General features: G+C 39.4%; 1 protein-coding gene and 1 non-coding gene across 2 annotated transcripts in view; one reads left to right on the top strand and one right to left on the bottom strand.

Annotated features, from left to right (window-relative positions):
- The first annotated feature begins 1396 nt into the window (after positions 1-1396).
- trnaa-agc lies at positions 1397-1469 on the top strand. Its single transcript has one exon. It is a non-coding gene; the product is annotated as a tRNA-Ala (tRNA).
- A 5508-nt stretch (positions 1470-6977) lies between these two features.
- The window catches only part of LOC117805995 (otoferlin-like), a 21863-nt gene continuing 14465 nt past the window's right edge, over positions 6978-14375 (bottom strand). The window contains exons 26-45 of the mRNA XM_034674642.1: positions 14213-14332; positions 13953-14114; positions 13287-13449; positions 13075-13148; positions 12902-12928; positions 12662-12793; positions 11655-11727; positions 10756-10871; positions 10516-10653; positions 10200-10331; positions 9960-10087; positions 9690-9860; positions 9253-9413; positions 8977-9119; positions 8776-8864; positions 8594-8692; positions 8219-8460; positions 7943-8121; positions 7761-7861; positions 6978-7158 (exon numbers count right to left, since the gene is read on the bottom strand). Coding sequence (XP_034530533.1) covers positions 6978-7158; positions 7761-7861; positions 7943-8121; positions 8219-8460; positions 8594-8692; positions 8776-8864; positions 8977-9119; positions 9253-9413; positions 9690-9860; positions 9960-10087; positions 10200-10331; positions 10516-10653; positions 10756-10871; positions 11655-11727; positions 12662-12793; positions 12902-12928; positions 13075-13148; positions 13287-13449; positions 13953-14114; positions 14213-14332 — 2631 coding nt within the window. The remainder of the gene's footprint in view (positions 7159-7760; positions 7862-7942; positions 8122-8218; positions 8461-8593; positions 8693-8775; positions 8865-8976; positions 9120-9252; positions 9414-9689; positions 9861-9959; positions 10088-10199; positions 10332-10515; positions 10654-10755; positions 10872-11654; positions 11728-12661; positions 12794-12901; positions 12929-13074; positions 13149-13286; positions 13450-13952; positions 14115-14212; positions 14333-14375) is intronic.

The raw sequence follows: 14375 nt of genomic DNA, 5'->3' as shown, positions 1-14375 counted from the left end.
TGGTGTGATTTATTTGGAGGGAATTATTAACATGTAGGTCATCAGTTTTTAGGTAAAAGAAAGGTTAACATAGGCTACATTAGTAGTTTTGTACAGTTAGTTTAACTTGTCATAGGTCATATTTGGCTAACACTTACCTTCAAATCTACACAACAAACCGAAAAAACATCCAAGACTGAATGAAGCGGAGGGTGACTATGATTATGACATATAATCTAGTCTACAGGCCGTTTAAACCATTTAAAATTAATTATCTCGAGAAGACAGAGAAAATAAAATGTATTTAATCATGTCCTTTTAGGGCTTCTGTAGAAACTCATCATTTTCAGTTTTTTAACAAGATTTTACAGGTCAAACATCTTCACACACAAATAAGCCCTCACCTGCAATAACCTGTAGTCTCAGTTCAATAGAAACATCCAGCTCACAGCAGTATGACTGGTTATAAAGCCAAAGCTAAAAAAGACACTGACTACAGTGCTGTGATCCTGCATCTGCCTCATTTCTTACACTAGACGTGTGTTTAAAAATATAGACTTTTGTCAAATAAAACGTATCCCAATTCAATTCAATTTTAAAACATCTCTTGTGTGGTTCATTGAACTAGATATTTTCCAGCATCTTCTGTATTATTAACTTAGAATAAAGAGAACCCAAATCATTTCTACTCAGTTTGATTTGTTTAACAATTGATATTCAAATGTGAGTACAATGTGCTTTACAGAAGATAAGTCATAAAGAAATGTTATCTCAGGACAAAAAGAGCAGGTGTAGTCTGTACTCTTTGTTATATTAGACTTGTCACATTTACGAGACAAAACATACACAGCATGATACAGTTGTGCTCACAAGTTTACATACCCTGGCAGAATGTATGGTTTCTTGGGTAGTTTCTGTTGTCTTTATGATATAAAATGAGTAATCACAGTTGTTTGATAATAATTTGCTTCACCCAACCACTAACCATGAGTGAAAAAAAAGTTTTCTCTTATCATTCATATTCTCTGAAAAATGGCCAAAAAAATCACAAATTCTGCCAGGGTATGTAAACTTCTGAGCACAACTGTATGTCTTCCATATTGTCTTGCTTGACTGACTTCAAATGCTGGATGTCTAAAAACACATTAGGTAAAAACCTTTTTCACCTGTGACAAGAAAATAACTCATTAATAGAGTTAACAGCGGATTTTATGTTTATACAATTAAGACAAGTCGGTATCGAAATTGTTAAGGGGAAATACACTTTTTTATCGAGAAAAAACATGGCCGGACGATAAAATAAAGTGTTGGCCATAGACTGTATAAAATAAAGTGTTGGCCATAGACTGTATAAAATAGTGTTGGCTCAATACAGCTTAGGGATAAGATGACAATGTCATTCGTCGAGCTTCCACATGGGGGATTAGCTCAAATGGTAGAGCGCTCGCTTAGCATGCGAGAGGTAGCGGGATCGATGCCCGCATCCTCCAGCAACAATCTTTTGCCAGAGCATTTCTAAATGATTCAACTTGGGATTTTTTATCAGAACTTCTCTTTGATAAGGGAAAAAAGTGCACTAAGGGAGAAAGTCATGCAGCGTCCGGAGGAGTACCCTATATTTTGTAGAAACTTTAGGACGCCATAACAACTCACTAGATGTTCAGAGTTACAAGGTAATTATGCTTTAGAATAGATTAGATTAGAGTAGAATATTAGATTAAAATAGAATAGAATAGAATAGAATGGAATAGAATAGAATAGAATAGAATAGAATAGAATAGAATAGAATAGATTAGACTAGAATAGTGTAGTATAGTTTAGAATAGATTAGAATAGAATAGATTAGAATAGAATAGATAAGATTAAATTAAATTAGATTAGAATAGAATAGATTAGATTCGATTAAATAGAATAGATTAGAATAGAATAGAATAAAATAGACATAAAAAAAGTAATTCAGGTGTCTGTCAGCTTATCTCTCATTGGTTAGAGAGTTATGAAGCCTGATGGCTGCAGGGATGAATGACCTTCTGTATCTCTCAGTCCTGCAGCACAGAGAGATGAGCTGTCCACTGCTGCTGTTTCTCTGGTCCACAAAGAAGTTGTGAAGTGGATGATCTGTGTAATTCAGAATGGCCTCTAGCTTCTTCTGTGTGCATGATCTCTCCACCACAGCCCCCAGTGAGTCCAACCTGGTTCCAATCACAGTGCCAGCTTTTTTCCACTAGTTGGAGTTATTAGTTAGGGAGTTATCAACAGTATTCATCGTATTCTGTTTATTAATGTTGGATAATACTTGTTCAGATCAACTTGGAATATAACAATATCCTGCAATCCGTCATGGAGCTGGATTTACTTAAATTTACACACAAAACCTAAACTGAGGCCGGGTTAAGCAGTAAAGAGGGTTAAATAATATATCATTGGTGAAAAATGAAGAGCAGTATACTACTGCGTTTTGGCCGCTAGATGGCAGCACTACACAGCCAGTGAAAGTTGACTGGTCTGACTGTTAAATGGCCTATCATGACATGACCTATGATCATGACTCAAACCTCACCCCTGATATGATACATGTTTTATATATTAAGTGTTTTACCATCCAAACAATTAACAGGATCCCACTGTGCTGTAATAATGAGGAGCTTCAGCTGTGTGTCATCTATTTTACATCTGTGCCTGATTTTTTTTTTTATGGAGGATTAGGGCCACTCAAAAATAAATTAATCAAAAAATATATATTTTAAAATTATTATTCAGAGAAAAAAGTCAGAATTCTGAGATTAAAGTAAGAATCCTGACTTTAATCTCAGAATTCTGACTTTTTTCTCAGAATAATGATACTTTTAAAAAATTAACCTTCATTTTTCTTTTTTTTTCCAGTGGCCCAAATCCTCTTCCGTATTTACGACACAACAGGTTGTCACTTTTTGCTGTAACTGATCAGCTGACAACTTGCCTGTACACATCATCCATTTCTGGTCAAACGTCATCCATTTTTGTGCAGTTGACAGCCAATCATATCGCAACAAACCTGTTCGAATGCATTAGTGGAAGAAGAACAGAACGTATGAAAAACGCAATAAGCTTCTATTCATCAAAAAACAACTCATCGGAGTTTAATTCCTGAATATTAAATTATTATTTTTTAATATTATATGAAGTTAATATGTTTTTGGTTAAGGATAAGCTGCGGTACAAAAATAAAATCATCGACATGTTCAACAGGTTGGAGGTTCGAATCTCACCTCTGGCAGGGGAACAAAGTACTTCTTCTTGATCTTTGTACAGTAAGTGCAGCTTTTTAAAATGTAATGAAAACAAATGAATTAGATCAGAAGAAATGCGTTTATGAAATCAATTCAATGACATTCTTTAATTTTGTTCATCCCCTTGTAGCTCTAATAGGATGTGATGTCTGCAGTCACAGTAAAACACTGATCAGCTTTACTGTTGTTGCATTACCAACCACAAAAACTGAAGAAAAAATTTAACAGATGTAAAGTGATGTGATTACAAACGTGTGTAGTTGTCACTTTATTCACAAATTTAAAATCCAGACAAATACTGCAAACTGTTGAGTCAATAAATAAGCACAAAAGTCAAAAGGTGAGGCGTTACCTTAGCAATCACAACAACAGGAACTACAATAATATTTAGGTTAGATAAAACCAATCATCATTTGAAATAACATAATTGTGCCACAACATTACAGTAATGTTTTTAGGGAGTATATGTAGTTATGAGAATGAGTGGTCAAACTAGTGATTAATCTACTACTTGAAGGTGCCTGTTGTCAAATGGCAACAACTCTTTAAAGAAAACAACTTACAGGAGGAATGATTTGTTTGTTTGTGTCAGTAAAATCCAGCAGATGTTTCAAGCCCCCAACATTTTCTTGACCATGTAACCCGGCATGTTGTACAGGAAAAGACCCAGGATGGCGAGCAGCAGGAGAGCGAAGACGATCTTAATGGTCAGCCATCTGTACTGGTCACATATCAGGTGTTTTGCAGCTTTGAAAGGGATGAGGAACCAGAGGAGGGCAATATCTGGGCGGCTGGAGAAGAGAGACAAACAGTGTGTTAGAAGTTTTACAGTCTGTGTGCTATGAAACATCAATGAGCCAGTTCTAAAACAATCTGTGTATTGTTAGTGGTGCTGTAATCGACTTCCAGTAAAACCCAACTCTGAGCACTTTTCTGTGAATTTGTAGATTTCGTGAAGTATTTATATTTTTGAGACTTTAGATGATCTAAACTTTGTACTTGTACCTTGACTATCAGAGGAAACGGTTCCACATGGCATTAAACCTTTTTTATAAGTAGAAGACAAGTCAAATATTGTTGTGGTGACTAAGCCATGCACTGTCCCTTTAGATTACCACTAAGAAACACACAAAGACAGGCATTAATACACAGATCACATGACCGCAGGACAAATGGTTCGGATGTCCATTTATTGAGTTTGAATTATCATACACAGACACTTAGGGAAAACATTCTTCAACCAGGAAAACAGTGAGCTCCAACACAAGACAACGTTCAACAATAACACTTGTTTTCTCTAACTGATGATTGTAATTTTTCAGAGGTGAGGAAAAAAGAAACAAGCACACTACAGCGTATTTGTACACATAACAGAGCGTTAATAACAAGTGATAAGTGCACTCAATGTCTACTGTGGTGCTGCTATTGCACCAAGACTGCTTGAATAATCCACAAAATACTATGTCAAAAAAAGTAAATTGCAAAATGTCCAGAAAACATGTCTAATAGTAACAAATGCACACCCTTTAAAAAGATTATCATCCACTAGTTTAAACTCCCATCATTTTCTTCACCATGTAACCCGGCATGTTGTACAGGAAAAGACCCAAGATGGCGACCAGCAGGAGAGCAGTGACGAGTTTGATAGTCAGCCATCTGTACTGGTCACACATGAGGTGCTTGACAGCTTTGAAGGGGATGAGGAACCAGAGGAGGGCGATGTCTGGACGGCTGGAGGTGCACAAAAACACAAGTTAGAGGCAGTAAAAGGCAACAAGGTCTAAAAGATGTTCAGTTAAGATGTTCCTACAAAGATCTGATACAGACCTAGGATAAAAGACATACATGATAGAGAGGTAGGCGTGTTTTCAAGCCTTTTTATTACAGTGTCTCCATCAATGTGTTGGCGCTATGATTAAAAATGTTGCTCATACTGTGTGTTACAAAATACATTAGTTGCTATAGTTGATCCCTGAAGGTCTTACTACTGCAAGAAAAATAAGGCAACATTGAGTCTTCATTCCTTGCAATAGCTTCTAGCTGAAGCTAACATGAGGCTGAAGTGAAGACAAATGAAGTGGGGCTTTTAACAGAACTTTTCCTTCTCCCCATTTCCATAAGAAAGAGCTGTGGCAAAGCAAAGTGTGAATTTAGCTGGACAGTGTCTTAGACCTTGGACTGAAAACTTTAAACCACATCTCTTTCTATGGATTTCAAAAGGTAACACCTTACAACTTCAGAATTCAAAATAACAGGGAACAGAAACTGGACTGCAAGTCAGGCACGAAGATCTGAATGGGATCTTTGAGATCAGTTAAATCTCAGATCGTTCATTCTCATTTTAACACACTGCCTGAAAGTAAGGAAGTGTTTGCATATGTGCAACTTTATTAAAAACTCTGTCAAGTTTTCAATGCTTCTGAATCTGATCAAGGTACATTTATTAACCAACATATATCAGCACAGACTTAACCAGAATATTGACTACAATGTCTGAGAATAACTCAACAGTAGGAAACTAAATATACATAATGAATACAGTCATGTAAAGCTGTGCTACTTAAAGGATGCCTGCATATGTTTGAAACAAGAGACATGTTGGAAAAGAGTTGAATGAGAGGGATGAGACAAATAAGGGTTCAGAGACAGCAGGAAACATCAGCAACTATTGATGATCTGACTTTAAAGATATTTCTTCCATACATCACCTACTTAGTGAGTTTGCTTGACTGATTTAAAAAAAAAAGTATCATAAAATCCAACACTATTGCCTATCTGTTAGATTTATGGTAAAACATTTCTGGATACACCTTTGCAGGTACACTACTAGTTCTTAGCTGAAGATTTCTGGCGACACTAAATCTTGAAAAGCAGTCTGTTGACATTTATCAAATTAAAGCTCCAGTAAGGAACTTTCTGTTTGTGTGGATTTTTGCGACAAAGTGATATCTCTTATATCATTGCTGATTTATCCCTGAATATGTGTGAAATATCACCCTGCTTTCTTCAGACAGTGAAATGTTTCACTTATTGTGATTATTTAAGAAAAGGCGATTTTAGCAGTACATCAGTAAACCCCTTATCTGACACCTACCCCTCACAGCGGTTAAAGGCATTAAAATTACAATTCAGAAATGGTCAATCATGTCACTGATGGTTTTGTTTGGTGTTGGAGGTCATACAGAAGCATTACTGTTGACTTCAGTCTGTTTCAGAAATTCCTAACAGGAGCTTTAAAGAATGCTGTTTGTGTCCCCTGGGAGTGGATAGCTAGTACAGGAATATTTAATACAATATTTATACTAATTATAAAACAGCATGGTGCTTTTTTGAAAGCATATCAAAGTAAGTGCTGCTGTTTTTTTCTTATACTGTTGGTCCACATAGTGTCTTTTTTAAATGCTGTTTTAAAAATGCTGTTGCTGTTATTGGGGCTTAGCGGTTTAAGCATGCACCCCACATACAGAGGTTTTGCATGTCTTCCCCCACTCCCTACTCGCCACATTTCTTGTCTCTCTTCAGCTGTTCTATCAATAAAGGCAAAACAATAACTTTAAATAAAGAAAATGCTGTGATTGAAAGTAGATAGAAAGGAGAGAGAGAGAGAGAGAGAGAGAGAGAGAGAGAGAGAGAGAGAGAGAGAGAGAGAGAGAGAGAGAGAGAGAGAGAGGAGTCATCTGGTTAGTGAAAGTGCTGGAACCTTCTGCAGAGATGTCTTGGGGAAACATCTCAAGCTCCTAGCATTTTCTTGACCATGTAACCAGGCATGCTGTAGAGGAAAATAGCCAGCAAGGCCAGCAGCAGCAGAGCAATGACAATCTTGATGGCCAGCCACTTGTACTGGTTGCAGACCAAGTGTTTAATGGCTTTGAAGGGAGTGAGGAACCACAGAAGGCTGGTGTCTGGGCGGCTGGAAGGACAAAAACGCACAAGTTCAGACTTAAAGCAATATTGTGTCTCTTTAAGCTAAATATTAATGCAAATATAGTTGCGATTATGTTACCATAAAGCAAAAAGCAAGACAAAGTTTACAGCATTTAAAGAACTTAAAGATGGTTCTAGGTAGAGATATAGAAGCAGCAACTTACCATGTAAAGAGGAGATCATAGGTCTAAGTCCAGAACTTGGTCGAAGTAAATTCGTAAAAATGTCTTTCCTCATTTCAGGAAAGTGTTGATCTTTTAGATCATTTATGTCATTTTATAAATGTTTATGTTTGTTTTATGTGAGCATTCGCATTTTCTGTTTATGTCTAATTTATCTTCTTGTTTATTCCTGGGTTATCAGAGTTTTAAACATTAGATTGTTTATGTTGTTACACTGTATATGGCCTGTTTATTTCCGTACACTTTAGGTTTAAACTTTTCATCAAGCTGGACTTTAAGGGATTACTTTGAACTAAATGAATGTTTGGATTATTGGGTGAAGATTGGAACTGAGAAAGATAGACCAAAAGAGTGCTCAGGGATTGAAATGTGGACAGTTTGGGTGACAAGAAAACATCCTTCATACTTGGGTTTCTCCAGTGGCTCTGGTTCGTTGCGTCCTTCACCAGCCGGGCTTTTCTCAGCCTCCTCTCCGGTGAGAAGATGCAGCTCTGCTTCCACTTTTCCCTAAAGAACAGCAAAAACTCTCAGTCTCAAGTTTTTTGCAGACACAAGAAATATTTTGTGTTATTTCTCACGTTGACCAACCGTGAGTTCAAACTCGTCTTCTTCATTTCGGGCCACGAACGGCCACCAGCCTTTGATCCTCTTCTGTTTGAAGATGGAGACCATGGGCATCTCTCCTTCATTCGTCACCATATCGATGGAGCACTGCTTGGCCGTCTTTGCACCACGTGGGAAGCGGTTCAGGTCCAGCTCGATTGCACCTGTAAAGGGACATTATTTAACCTGGTTAAATGCAAGAAAGCTTGACTGGCATGGATCTACGAAAACAAATACCAAACTACATAAATTCATCCGTACCGAGGAAGTCATCAGCGGAGAAATGGTCAGCGTCCCACACCTGCAGATTCAGACGAGCAGGGATCTTGTATTCAGTCTCATCCCAGGCAAACATGGACTCCTTTTTAGAGATGACGATCTTCTCCTCAGCCATGAGGTAATCGAACGGGTAGACGAAGCGCCAGTTGAAGTTCCCCTCTCCGGTGATGGAGTGATAGTGGACGTCTGTGTCCTGCTTGTCCTCCTGCTGCCCCTTCAACCAGCTGACAGTAGAAAAAAAAGGAGGATTGATTCAACATCAATTAACTCATTGGGTGTTTCCATGTTTTGTGAATTTGCCTGAGTCTAGTTGTGCTGAAATATCAAAGCAGAAAATCATATATAGTTAATAATTACCCCCGCACAAATATGTCACTGGATTTCTCGCCAGTGAAGATATCATCATCCTCCAGAACGACCTCATCTGTGTTCCAGACGATGACTCTCAGTTCAAACCTAGACAAACAGAATAAAGATTAATGAATGATCAACTGTTTGTAGGTCACCTTGAAGTTGACAGGTCTCAGGAAACACCCTACTTCTTAGGTTTTCTTGGTGAAATGTCGAGGGCGGGGCCAGGTGCAGTCATGTCTTTAGGGAACATATCCACCCACATCTCAATCCTCCCCTGAAAACAAGAGAACACAAGGACACAAGGAGAATTCAAATGAAGCTTTACAATATGAGAAAGTTTATTTGAAAGGTGTAGATGGCTGAAGTAGAGCCAGTGGATAAATTACTTGTTCAATTCCTGGTTTATCCGGGTGGAGCAGTGGTCTGGTTTCCACGTGTTCTGGGACAAGCTTGCAGCCAACGCGAGGGATTTCCTCCCAGTGCCTCAGAACGGTCAGAGCCAGATGTTCATCCGTCTGCTTCTTCAAACCTGACGAACATCGTGGTTTCAACACAAACTTAAATCCCAATAGTATACAATTTGTGAAGTAGTTACTGCTCCAGCGTAATTTAGAGGGAGCACAGGAACAGAGTCATGCAAAGACTATGAAATCAGCTTGTACCATTTTCATCCTCGATCTCAGTCGGTGCCATGAAGACGCGGTTCTCCACCTTCACTCTTCCTGCAGGGCCGTAGTGAGGTCCATCCAGTTTGCCGTCCTTACACAGCTTAGCCAGGATCTGGGAGGGCTTCATTGGGTCCCGCCAAACATTGTAACCATGGCTATGGAGAAGAGCAACAACAGAAAAAATGAGAATAAACTATCAGAACTATCACAAACATGTAATACATACAGTACATGACTCTTTAATGGAATCAAGGACGGTAGAATTAGGCAAAAAGTGGGTACAATAACAACTATAGAAACTGAGGTATATAAAATGAACTCTTCCATGACTGACCAATGACACCTAAGTCATCATGATGCTTTGCTATAATGTATAATTCACCATCTATCCATCACACAGAGCAGCAGAGAGTCTGATCTTTGGTTCTTACATGGCATAGTTACAGGTGACTCCACATGTGGCTCTGTGTTTGCTGTAGAAACGGTTCTCCAGGTCCAGTTTGGTTTCTCCGATCAGATCATCGGTCCCCACCAGGTCCCAGTCATAGATCGACACGGTGAGAGTAGAATCCATCGGGAATGTTGCCTCCACATCGAAGGATCTGATCGGATTACAAACAGCAGTGTTCAGGTTATCATGCTGTTTTGAACAGGAAGTTGTAAGATCATGTAAGTCGTGATAACTCCATCTTTCTACTCACTTTCCAAACAAAGGGTTGAGCTGTTTGGAGATGTAGTTCTCTTTGTCTTTGATCTCTGTCTTTCCCAGTTTGATTGCGATGTACGGATCAGCTTTCCCATTAATGTCAGCTGGATGAAGATCAGTAGCCTGCAAAAGAAAGAAGGATAATCTAAGAACAATGTGGAGTATCTGTGCATCACCTGAGGTATGTGCATCAGTATTCTTATCAGAGTAAACAATTAAAGAACACACAGCCTACCCTGATAACATAGATGCGGACGAGGATGTTGATGGGATCGTTGTGAGGAATGTTCTGAAACATCCCCATGTTGGATTCGAAGCTCATGTCTCTCTGCATGTCGTCCGACACTTTATACATGCACATTGAGCCCTAAAGGTTAGACAGATGAAGCGTCATATCACAAAGATTATTGGGACATGTTAACTAAAACACAAGTATTATTTCTGCAGCAGTTTTATCTAAGTTTAGAAAAACAGTGATCAATGACAAGCCCGCTTTAAATAACACCAAATCCTATTCTGTGTTTTTTTTCCTAGAAACTTTGTGTTCTTACTTTGAACTTTCCAACAATTCTGTCCTCATCCATCACGTTTTGGTCGTCATCATCACCACCTTTCCCTCTGAACAGGTTAAAGCTGTGGAGCCAGTCCTCAAAGTTGTCATATTCGCTCTCCAGCTCCTTGGGGTACACCTTGTTTGAGAGCATGAAATTGATTTAAAGTTAGGTTTGGTTTAGACAGCTCTTTTTTTCCTACGATGCTGCTCCACAAGAGACATTTACTGCAGTGTGTACCTTCAACTCATCCAGCTTGGGCTTTTTCTTCTCAAACGGATCCATCTGCCTCTTCTTGTCCTTCTTTCCCTTTCCTCTCTTGGTGCCTTTTACAGGAGATTCATCAGGTTTGATATCTGAGTACAGGTTAGCGGTGGGGACGGCGTGAAGAAGGGAGGGGGGGTATGGGAGGAGGAGCAGAGTACTCGAGACATGAATTCCTCATGAAAGTTGTCAAAACCAACTGTTGCTATCAAGCATACCATTGAATTGTATACAGGTGAAGTATACAGCTCAGTGGGGATACTTGGATTTGATACGATCCTCCTGGCAGCTGTTATCTCTGCAAAACTCATCAGAGAAGACAAGCTCACAACTGGACGGGTTCTTGTCGTTAACATCCCCAATCAAGTCATGTCATGTCTCTGCACGGTAATGTGCACCATCATTTGTGCGTATCATCATATTATAAAAAGTTAATTCTGTTCAGTTTGATCAGCACAGAATTAAAACTGTGTAAGACTAATTCAATATTGTCTTTGCATTTGGATTCACTGACAACTTTCATGGTAAGCATACATCTTATATGCATGTATGGGAGAGAAAAAGCGGTTGTCCCACGTTTGGAAATTTGGATTCATGTCAGCATCTACGTGGAGGCATTCTTGCGCTACGGTGGCTAAGAGGTTGACTACTGCACTGTAGAAAAAAACAAGAGTTAGTGAGCTGGTACAGGGTGAACATGCAGCGACAACAAGGGAAACATCAAATGTCTCTTTGTCAGTTTTATGATAATTAAAACATCCATGATCAGAAGTACGAGCTTTGGTGACTACATGGTTTAGGAGCAGGGGTGTAGGACAAAGACAGCATGCTTTGTACTATACAAACACACAACGACACGTATGATCTGGTTTTACCTCCACCATCTGCGATGTCCATTTCATCTTTGTCCTCTGTGTCTGACAGAGCAGCCTCTTGAGCCTTCAGAGACTGTTGGAGGAAGAAAGCATTTGTCATTCAGATAAATCAACAACAAAACAAGACCCAGCTCCATTCATTTAGTTTTAAGGAGTTGGTGAAGTATATAATACTGTAAAACTATTTATTCTTTAAACTACAGAAGTCTGAAGCAGACGTGCATCCATACATTTTATTCACTGTCTTCCCGTGTTGATGGGTTTGTTTTCTCAGATCTAAACTCACTTATCTCATTATCTTGAGATAGCAAAGCTTGTTTTCTTGTGATGGCGGATCATTTTCTGGTGATCTAGTAAGCTCAACAATTGGCTGGTTACTGTGATAGGCCAGACCACGACATGTCATACTGCCACTGTCCACACTAATGAGGTAAATTAAAGCTGCTGTTGGTAGGAATGGTGTAAAAAACGTTACTTTTTTCCTGCTGGGTTTGGAGAAAAGGTCATAATGCCCATCAGTACTCATCAGTAAGTGGAGTAATTTGAGACTATTGCGAAATCTCCGTGTTTTGCCTTTGTATAAAGCAATGTTATTATTCCCGTCGTTCCCGTTATGACGGACCAATCATAGCCAATCTCCAATCCTCTGTCCTGATTGGTTAAGGGGCGGCCCCCACTACGTCCTCCAATTGGTTATGAGTCCGGCACTATCATGACTGCACATGCTGATCTGTGTTGGGGGGCTAAGAGGAAATCTGGTTTGGGAGGGATAGTGTTGACATTCGAAGTCCCTCTCTCTGAACAGATGTTTACTCTGTGACTACCAACAGCAGCTTTAAACCTTTTCTGTGTTTGTTTTGTGCATATGCAACTCTGGCAAAACAAGCTACGATCACCTGACGTGAAACCAAGATCTTGAGAAAGTGCTCGTTATGGATGCATGTGCGCTATCAACCCTCACAGACTAGAAGACTATAAAATGGTCATGTTAGTCCCCTGCTACTCACTTCTGTCAAAGTTTCAATGGAGGCAAAATACTTGGACCACCAGTCCAGCATGCTCTCATCAAGCTCCTCCTCTTCAATCTCATCACCCTTCTTCCTCTTCCTCTTTTTCCCCTTTCCGTCCTTATCGTCATCCTTTTTTCGAAGAATCCATTTAAGATGCAGTTAGTAATGCCTCAGGATTTCTAGAAACATCATTAAATCGTTCTATTTTTATTAATACGCATAGAGTACTTCCCTTACCTCAACTTTGACCACAGCATCAGAGCACTGGGTGGAAAAAGCAGATTGCATAATTGTAAACAATCTGACAATTTGTTTGTGCTGTTTCATAATCACAATCTCATGAGTTGTCTACTATGCTTTAGCTATTCAAAGCGTGTCTTCTTCTATGAATGAGGGTTATATAAACTTACTGAGTCTAGTTTGACTACAGTTTCCATCTTCTTAAAAGAAGCCTCAGGTTCCAAGTTGACAACGATGATTTCCTCTGAAGCATTAGCAGAGAGCAGACATTTGTTAGTCCACCTTAATGCACATTTCATCCTTCCAAACTGATTATGCCTGGTACAGTAATATACATGAATACATCAGAATGAGATGTGACAGCAGGTTTTTTAGTTCCTACCTGTAGTGGTGAAGTTGTTGGCCTGCTTGTCTGCTGGCCTGTAGATGAACTTCCGCAGGCTGGTGACGGCGTTGGAGCCGACAAGAGTGTAGCGGCCAAAAGCTCTGCAGTCCACCACTCGGATGTTGAGCGGAGGGTGAAGCAGCTCATTCTCAGGCAAATCCTGAAAATCAAGATCTAAAGTTAGTCTAATCAATAAGACCACTTTTTAAAATATGTACTGAATGTCCCTTTAGCTTAAAGCTCCTGTAAGAAGTTTTTAACTGGATATGAAGCAGACTGAAATTAATAGTGGTGCCTCTTTATGGCCTACAAAAGCAAAGGAGATCAACTTCAATTATATTTCGTATTTCAATGAAGTTCATTTTGATGCCTTTAAATGCTGCTGCAGGGTAGGTGTCAGATGGAGCTATAAACAGCTTGCTGCTTAAATGCTTCAAGTTTTCAGAGGCATTCACTGTGGGTAAAATGATTGAATGTTAAAAGACATCAAGATGAGACACTTTCATCCCAAAACACTATGTACTTTTGTTTAGGATGAGATCAGGAAAGAGACAGAAGGTACCGCTCTGTCCACAGGGGGCGCCAAAATCAACACAAACCAAAGTTCCTTGCAGGAGCTTTAATAATATTTGACAAAAATAAAAGCTTTGAATGATGAATTACCACTTCAAACCACTTGACAAGCGTGCTGAAGTTGGGGTTTTTCTTGTAGTTGGGGATGAGGGCAGACTGCACTCCCTTCCCGGCACATTCAATGTCCACACGAGGCCGATCCACCTGGGCCAGATTCACCCTCTTCAAGTCCCTCAAGCCCCAGAATAAAACCTGAGAGATTGAGAGATTAAACCAACCAACCTTTTCCTTCCCTTACGCATTTTGCTGTTAATTCAAATATCACACTGGTCAAAGAAGTTTAAATCTACCTCAATCCTGTATTTGCTGAGCACTGGTCTGATCCCGAGTGGAACAGGGAGGATCGGGCCGCGGTCCATATCTGTGGGACCGTCTATGGGAGGCAGGTCAGCTTTCCCATTGGGTCCGATCTAACAAAGATCACAAAACTTATCAGAAAATGTTGATTTTCAT

Source organism: Notolabrus celidotus, chromosome 22 (assembly GCF_009762535.1).
Source record: "Notolabrus celidotus isolate fNotCel1 chromosome 22, fNotCel1.pri, whole genome shotgun sequence".
In the NCBI taxonomy this organism is placed as follows: Eukaryota; Metazoa; Chordata; class Actinopteri; order Labriformes; family Labridae; genus Notolabrus; species Notolabrus celidotus.
The sequence above is the reverse complement of the archived record's forward strand: the minus strand, read 5'-3'. Positions and strand labels throughout refer to the sequence as shown.